At 60.1% G+C, this 8,087-nt stretch overlaps 1 protein-coding gene across 1 annotated transcript; it reads left to right on the top strand.

Moving 5' to 3' along the window:
* Positions 1-4,172: 4,172 nt before the first annotated feature.
* On the top strand, positions 4,173-7,073 carry ELF3 (E74-like factor 3 (ets domain transcription factor, epithelial-specific )). Its single transcript, XM_009881327.1, has 8 exons — positions 4,173-4,337; positions 5,013-5,234; positions 5,485-5,571; positions 5,665-5,784; positions 5,980-6,069; positions 6,315-6,431; positions 6,613-6,808; positions 6,953-7,073. Exons 1-8 carry the CDS (start codon positions 4,175-4,177, stop codon positions 7,071-7,073), a joined length of 1,116 nt encoding a protein of 371 aa, XP_009879629.1. The 5' UTR covers positions 4,173-4,174.
* Positions 7,074-8,087: the final 1,014 nt, after the last annotated feature.

Genomic DNA, 8,087 nt, shown 5'->3' with positions numbered 1-8,087 from the left:
GGCAGGGTTCCCCCCGGGTGCCCAGGCGGGGGGGGAGGTGACCCCACTGTCAGCGTGTGGTGCCCACTGAGCGCCCAGAGGTGACTGAAGCTGGCACCAGCCTGTGCCCCCCAAGCCAACCTTCCTCAGCCCCAGGTGCTGCAGGGCGGGGAGGGGGGCAGCAAGCTGTACCCCCAACCCCACAGGGCAGGGCCTCAGCCCCAGAAACCTCCACTTTCTTTTTCCCAGCCAGTCAGCACTGGTTAAACTGGTTGGACAGAGCAGCTGAGTGGGGAGCCGCCAGCCATGGGCTGTGCCCGCACCGACCACCCCGGATGCAGTTCCTCCTGGTACGCACCCTGCTCCCTGCCCGGGGCACCCCACACCCTGCTGCTGCCACAGGGTGAGAGCTGGGGACCCCAACCCTGGGCTCAAAATACACCTTGCAGTGCTCAGCCTAAGAGTGGTACCAGTCCAGCCCCAACAGTGTCTCTGGAGGGCTGGCAGTGCCCAGAGCCATACCAGTCCCCAGAACCATATCCTGTATCACCCTCAGCCTTATCTTGATGTGAGCCTCCATACCACAGCCACACCGTAGTGCTGCCGGGGCAAACAGGATCTGTAGGGGCAACAAATGTGGGGGTATCACAGGCTCAATTACTCCTGGCAGGGCAGGTGACATCAGTAGCATCCCCCTCCCACCCGGTGTCCCAGCCATTCACTGCACCACAGACAGCTGGCCCTTGTGTCGCCAACTGACTAAACTCATGACCATCTCTTTCTCACTGCAGCAAGGTGCCAAGCCGCCCCCATGCCATGTGCCATGCTCCCTACATGCCTGAAGGTGCCCTGGGAGCTCAGACAAGCAGCAAGGGGACAGTGGGGACACATCTCTAGGAGCCAGTGGCTCCAGCGATGAGAATGTGGCAGCCCTCTGCCACCCATTGCCAGGTTCAAGGAGGAGTTCCTCTGAGCCTGTCAGTGCTGCGGCTGCTCCTCAGCGGTGGAGGGTCCCATGGGCAACATCCAGCAGCTTGCTGCTGCACTGTGGCTTTGGGGAAGGCATGGGGACACCCCAGGAGAGGCTTATGCTCTCCCATGCTCCTGGCACAGTGTCTTGGCATCTCCAGGGAGTGTCCCCTGCTGTGATCTTCTTCCCATGGCCCATTATAAGGCCTGGGTTGTGGCACATCTGTCAGGCAGATGGCCAGGAAGGCCATTTCTCCAGGTCAGTAAAGCTGGAGGGCACCTGCAGGGTGTTGGGGAAGATTGCTCAGGCCTGCTGTTCTGCTGGCTCCCAAACACAAGGGGAAGGAAGGGGGCAGGCTGGGCCCCAGGAGGACCCAGAGGGCTCCCAGCATATCAGGCACATGTGAGGGACTCGGGGGGTGTCACCCACTGAGGGCACCTCTCCCATCAGTGGCGTAGCCCGGGTGCATGGACTGACCCAGGGGTCTGCTGTGGGTCTGCAGAGAAGGGAGACCTGGGAAAGGGGATGCTCAATGTGGTCCATGCCAGAGTGCCCCATCAGATCAGATCCCCCAGGGTGGGGGAGAGCCGTTGGTGGCTTGGGCAGGGCTTGGGCAAGAGACCCCTAAATGCCCTCTCCACCATCCCTCGACCTGTGGCCCAGGGCACAGCACAGAGTCGTCGTGTCCCACTCTGCTGCAAAGATGCCTGCATTTCAGCGGTGGGTGGAAAAAGCTTCCTCAGGGCCAGGTTTCTAACCACCAGCACTGGAAGCCCAGCCAGGTGGCCAGGTCCCCAGGAACAGTGGAGCCCTGGGCTCAGCTCCTGGCTGAACACAGGCTTCAGGCTTGTGTCTGCCCAGCACCAGTGTTTTCCCCGGTGGCCTTGGTGTGCCCTGTGGCAGTAATGGCAGGGGCTGCTCCCCAGCACAGTGACATCCCTGTGCGCTGTGGGATGCTGTGCCCAGGAAACAAAAGGGCCTGGCAGCACCCAGTGCTCGTGACTGTGCCATGGAGGAATGAAGCTGGGGCAGGTGATCAGCTGGCGTGACCTGGTGCCTCCTGGCTGGCACGCTGGCCCTGCTGGCCCTGGGGCCATGGCATGGCACGGCAGGCCAGCGTGACGTGACAAGGGGGATGGGGCACACAGCCACCCTGCCCTTGCTGGCCCATGGGCCGAAGTAGAGCATCCATGTTTGCGACAGTCTGTCACCACCTTGTCACACGAGATGGTTTGCTGCCAGGCACCGGTTTGAAGTGACAAAGACATAGAGATGGCTGTGTGATGTCGGGGTCTACCTTGCTCACACAGTGAGCGCCAGCTCATGTGTGGCATAGATGTGGGTGGCTCAGCAAAGTATCAGCACCAGGAAAATGGGTGCCAAGGTGTCGGCTTGGACTGGCCTGGGGGTCCTCTGTTAGCACAGGGTTAAAACCAGCATGAACATATCCAGACAGGGTCCGAAGTACCCCTGCCCAAGAGCCAGAGAGGCAAGAGCCACCAGAAGATAATTCCCCAAAAGCATCCCACAACCCTGCCTTGCCCCTTGGCGTGTGTCCCTGGTGAGTGTATGTGTGTGCCTGTGCCAGGCGCTTGGGGAATGGGCCATCACAGCTCTGCAGCCTGTCCCAGACCTCCCCCCAGGCAAAAATCAACCCATCCTAACAGAGCGCAGCAATACTTGGGCACCTGCCTGGTCTCTGCTCCATCCCCACGCAGACCACCTGTCCCCACCTGAGTCCTGCTCCAAGCATCCACCCAGCTGGGTCACTGGGTCCTCCCTCCCGCTTTGGGAGAAGCTGCTCCTGTGCCAGACTGGGGAGTGACCGAGCCCGTGCTCCCAGTGTAGCCAAGGCACCCACCGCAAACACCCTCTCGGTATGAGGGATGGGCAGCCCTCCCAAGAAGGGGGGGATGCCACACGGCTGGGTGGGCACCCCAGGCAGTGTTCTCAGCCCATTTGCTGCCGGCAGAGCCCCAGGGCGGGATGCGCAGCCCGCTCCAGCATTCTGGGTGTGTTTGCTTGGCAGCGGGAGCTGAGTGAACCTGCTGCTGCGAGCAAACAAACACAAGCCAGGCAATCAACAGCGAAGAAAACACCCCGCGAAGCTGGTGTGGGTGAAACTCTGGGCACCAGTAGGGCAAGGGCTCTGACAATGATTAAACTGGCCAACCCAGATTTCCCGGCAAGGCAGCGCTGGGCTGGGACCCGGTGGTTCATATTATGCAAATCACCTGGATCTGGGAGCATGAACGTTTCGGGCTGGAATTCCCCTCGGGCCGCCGGATCGCGTTACGCAGCCTGTGCTATAAAAGAGGAGACGCGGGCAGGGCTTGCCCATCGGCACCAGCCTCCCCGGGCCCATGAGCAGTGGCTAGCGGCCAGGCAGGGTGCGCTCCGTCTCCCCTCACTGCTCTCTGGATTAGCTGCCGCTCCCGGGATTGCCATCGCAGAAGGTACCAAAGCTTTTTCGTCCGGGGCCTGTTGATGTCCCCCAGCCCAAGACGGCTGCTTTGCTCCCCTCCCTGTGCATCTTCGCTCTCGCCGGGGGATGCCCTTGGTCTTTTCTTGCTGCACGCCTGTTCTCCCAGACCTTTCTGGGGGCCAACAAGATGGCGTTCTGGAGGGACCCCCCTCCAGTCCCCAGGTTTTGTCAAGCGAACAGGAAGATTTGGCTCTTCCACAAGGGCCGGGCAGGGGCTTGGTCCCCTCCTGGCTGCAGAGTTACTGGGATGTGCTTCTTTCAACTCGTTGAGAGGACTGGAGCTGTCGGCACTGGAGTCCCTGCAGTGGGTAGTGGGGCAGCAGGCTGTGCCAGCCCGAGCACTGCTGTGCTGTGGGGCTGGGGGAGCGCTCGATGGCTGTGCCCTGCAATGACCAACACCATTCTCTGCAAGCCACCTGCCTGCTGTGGCTGCCAGTGGGACTGGTGAGGCCAGGCTGCTGGGGACAGGGCTCTTCTGCAGGCACAGTGATGCCGTGTCCCCGGTTTGCTCCGGCTCAGCCTCCCTCGCTCCCGGCCCCGAGGCGGTGGTGAGTCAGGCCCCAGCCCCAGCCAGCGGGTGCTGGGCGGGTGTTTCTGCAGAATTGACCTGAGTGGTGACGATGGGTGGAAGGAGGGAGGGAGAGCTCAGCCTCACCCATCCTGGTCCTGGGGGTGCTGCAGGCTCTGGTCCCCATCTCCATGGGGCCGAGGCTCACTGTCGTCTCCTGGCACAGAGCTTGATGGCAGGATCTTGTGAGATCAGCAACATCTTCTCTAACTACATCAGCGCCATGTACCAGCCGGACGAGGTGCAGCCAGCCTTGGACATGCTAGGACACCCTGGGGACGACAGCACCCTGGGGCTGAATCTCCCCACCAGCCAGCCCCAGGCACAGAGCACAGGTAGGACCAGGGGAGCACTGGTGGTTGCCCAGGGGAGCCAGCATGCAAGGCAGCAGTGAGGCTTGGAAGAGCATTGAAAGGTTCTTGTCCCACTGGGGCAAGTCAGCAGCTTCCGCCATGCCTCAGTTTCCCCAGGGATGTGTTGGCTAAGAGGTTGCTGTAGGAGACCCTGGGTGGCACAAGGTGCAGCTGCTTGGAGCATGTCAGATCCATGGGGTGGTGAGGGAATCATTATCGTCCTCCATCAGCATGTCCCAGGGGACGGGCTGCCAGGGCTCACCAGGAGAGCAGTTTGGAAGTACAGTCCTGGTGGGGGGGGTCCCCACTCTACCACTGGGACAATCATGGGATGGCCCTGGGGGAGGCACAGGGAGCACACCAGCAAGAGCAGGGCGGATCGCAGCATGGACAGGACAAATGGCACCGAAACCAATGGTGGGGGTAGCATCAGGTCCTTGCTGTCCCCCAGGGCAGGAGCAGGACAGAGCGAGGTGATCAGGGAGCAGACACTAGGTGCCAGTCAGTCCCATAACCCTCCAAGCGCAGGGCCCGCTGTGCCCTGCGTGATCGCCATGGGACTGGACCCGGTGCCCAACTGCAGCTGGCAGCCCACATGTGGCACACTGTGCTGGCACCACTGCCCTGCCTCTGAGCCCCTCTCTCCGTCCCTTGCAGACAAGCCGGAGTGGTTCAGTGAGCTCCCATACTTCTGGACCAAGGTGCAGGTGCTGGAGTGGATCAGCTACCATGTAGAGAAGAACAAGTATGATGCCAGCTCCATTGACTTCTCCTGCTGCAACATGGACGGGCATGCGCTCTGCCACTGCACCAGGGACCAGATGCGCCTCATCTTTGGGCCCCTGGGGGACGAGCTCTATGATCGCCTGCACGAGATCAGTGAGTGTCCCAATGTACCCTTTGTACCCAAGCCTGGAAGCTCAAAGAATAAGGCTGAGACCCCCACCACCAACCCAGGACCCTCTGCTTCCTGGGCACCGTGGAGGGCTGTCTGGGGGAGGTTTCACTGGGGCAGCTGCGCAGAGGGACAAGACCAGAGTCCAGGCAGGGCTAGGCTCAGCTCCCAGTATGCACCATTCCCCTCCCTACCAAACAGGCATCGCTAATCCCAGTTCCCCCACCCCTGCAGCCTCCGATGAGCTGAACTGGATCATTGACTTGCTGGAAAAAGAGGATGTGACTTCCCAGGAGACCTTCTTGAACTCCAGCCACCTGGGTAAGAGAGGGGCCCCGGCCAAGCCTTTTCCCCAGGGACTGTGTGCTGATGCGGGCAGAGCTGACCCCTTCTTCCCTTCTCTGCCCCTTCCAGAGCTGGGAAATCCCTGTGCCAAGGACTCCCTGGAGGACATGAAGCCCACAAACCCTTTCCTATCCACAGACTTCACCTGCTTGCCTGGTGCCATGTCCCCAGGCAGCTCTGATATCTCAGGTGGGTGTTTTGCCCAGCAAAAAGCTGCCTTCACTTGCGCTGATCTGGGAGATCAGTGGGGAACTGCCTCCGCCGCCAAGGGCGGGTTGGGGTCTTGCACCAGGCTGCCTGCTGGGGCCTGGGGCAGGGCGGCAGGGGGAAGCATCTCCAGATGCCAGCAGCTGGAGGTCTGAGCCCTGTCCCTTTGCCTCTCAGGACCTGTGATGTCCCACAGTCCTAACTCCCAGGACTCCGGTGGAAGTGACCTCGACCTCGACCCCACAGAAGCAAAGCTCTTCCCTGACGGTGAGTTGTTTGCTTCCTCCCCGGGGAGCTGGGAGAGGAGGGCTTGCTCCCAGGCACTTCCAGTAGCTGCAGAGCACATCCCACCTGGCAATGACTTAGCCACCACCTGAATTCCCGTGCTCACACTGGGAAGGAGGGAGGGGGCTGGTTTTCTGTGTGCCCGGGGTCTGTTTCTGTCCATTGAGAGAGCGTGCCACTCAGCAGGCTCTGCATGGCGTAACGTGTCCCCTTCTCTGTGTGTACAGTTGGCTTTGCAGGGAGCAAGAAAGGGGACAGCAAACATGGCAAGCGGAAACGGGGACGGCCCCGAAAACTCAGCAAGGAGAGCAGAGACTGCCTGGAGAGCCGGAAGAGCAAGCACTGTACGTGGACCCTTGAGTCCGGGAGCTTGACCTGCCTCCCCCAACTTGGCTCCATGGCTGGGAGATGGCAGGAAGGCCCATGTCCGCTGGCCGTGCCTCTTGGCAGGCGGGGTTTAGGGAGAACCAAAGTGCAGAAACGTGCAGGATCTTCCCTCCTCTACAGCTTGCTCTCCTTTTCCAGCCCCAAGAGGTACCCACCTGTGGGAGTTCATCCGGGACATCCTGATCCACCCTGAGCTGAACGAGGGGCTGATGAAGTGGGAGGATCGGCGGGAAGGTGTCTTCAAGTTCCTGCGCTCGGAAGCAGTGGCTCAGCTCTGGGGCCAGAAGAAGAAAAACAGCAGCATGACCTACGAGAAGCTGAGCCGAGCCATGCGGTGAGTGCCCTCCCCTGTCCCTGAGGGGGACTTGCCCCACAGGGCTGGGTCAGACCCACCAGAGCTCAGCCTTGATCCCCCACAGCAGCTCCTCAGCATGCAGAGCTGCGTCCAGAGCCCTGATTCCACCTCCATCTCCTCCAGATATTACTACAAACGGGAGATCCTGGAGAGAGTTGATGGGCGACGGCTAGTGTACAAGTTTGGGAAGAACTCCAGTGGCTGGAAGGAGGAGGAGGTGCTCAACAGGAACAAGGAGCTGTAGGAATCCTGGATGAGCTGGGGTCTGACAAGCCCCTTGGGGCCAGCCCTGAGCTGGGCTCCTTGGCAGGAAACTTTGCCTGCAGCTGTATCTGGAAGCTGCTGCCCTGTGCAGCGTGTGAAACTCTGACATTTGCATGGGCACGCTCGTGCGTGCTGGTGACTGCCGGCACTGAGGTGTTTAAAGCTAGTATTTTGGCTCCAGTAGGTTATTGTAAACCGTTATTTCCCTTGCTGGATTTGTACCTCCGACTGGAATTGCAGTGACTTTGGCTGTTTCAAAGCCTGGACAAACGCAATGGGGAAGAGAAGTTCGAGTGGCAGCTGGCACCGCAGTGAGAGCCCAGATCTCCTGCTGTCACCCACCTCCTGCCTCGGCAGAGGGGCAGCACCACATTCTCAGCTGGATCGAACAGACCTTGTCCCAGCTATGGGGTCCTCCCTCATCACTGCTCGCACCATGCTGAAGGTGCCCACCATCCTGTTTGTTCCACGTGGGATGGGTGAAGCGCCCCCTGTGCAGCAGCTTCTCAGTGTGGCACCTACTGAGAGATGAGAATATTGTGGAGCTTCACCTGGCCCTGGAGAGCCCTCAGGGGGGGAGAGGACCTGGCACAGCAGGGCCAGTCTGCATTTCCAGCCCAGCTGCCTGTATCTAGAAACAGGCCTTTTCACCAAAAGTAGCTTCTAATTTATGTAAGACCAAAATATGAATGAATGTACAGATATATTTTTTCATGAGTAAGATGTTCCTGTGTGAGAGTGTGCATTGTAGGGCACACGCGTGTCCTGTGGCAGGTGGTGATGCTCAGCTGGACTGAAATGATGTCACGGGAGCACAGACTGGCTCTGTGTCAGCCACAGGAGGGGGATGCCAGCCCAGCCAGGCACCCAGCCGGTGCATGTGGTCTCCTCCTTTTCTAATGGGAACATAAGAGCAATAAATTGTTGTTTGGTTGGTTTTTTTGTACCTCCCTGTCATTTTGCTTGTTTTTCTTAAAGACATGGTGGGGACCAG

The sequence above is a fragment of the Charadrius vociferus genome, unplaced genomic scaffold (genome assembly GCF_000708025.1).
Source record: "Charadrius vociferus isolate BGI_N301 unplaced genomic scaffold, ASM70802v2 scaffold333, whole genome shotgun sequence".
In the NCBI taxonomy this organism is placed as follows: Eukaryota; Metazoa; Chordata; class Aves; order Charadriiformes; family Charadriidae; genus Charadrius; species Charadrius vociferus.
The sequence above is the reverse complement of the archived record's forward strand: the minus strand, read 5'-3'. Positions and strand labels throughout refer to the sequence as shown.

Coding starts and splice junctions, on each gene's coding strand:
- ELF3 (XM_009881327.1), top strand. CDS start 4,175: ATGGCAGGATCTTGTGAGATCAGCAACATCTTCTCTAACTACATCAGC. Junction 5,235..5,484: donor TGATCGCCTGCACGAGATCA/GTGAGTGTCCCA, acceptor CCACCCCTGCAG/CCTCCGATGAGCTGAACTGG. Junction 6,432..6,612: donor GAGCCGGAAGAGCAAGCACT/GTACGTGGACCC, acceptor CTCCTTTTCCAG/CCCCAAGAGGTACCCACCTG.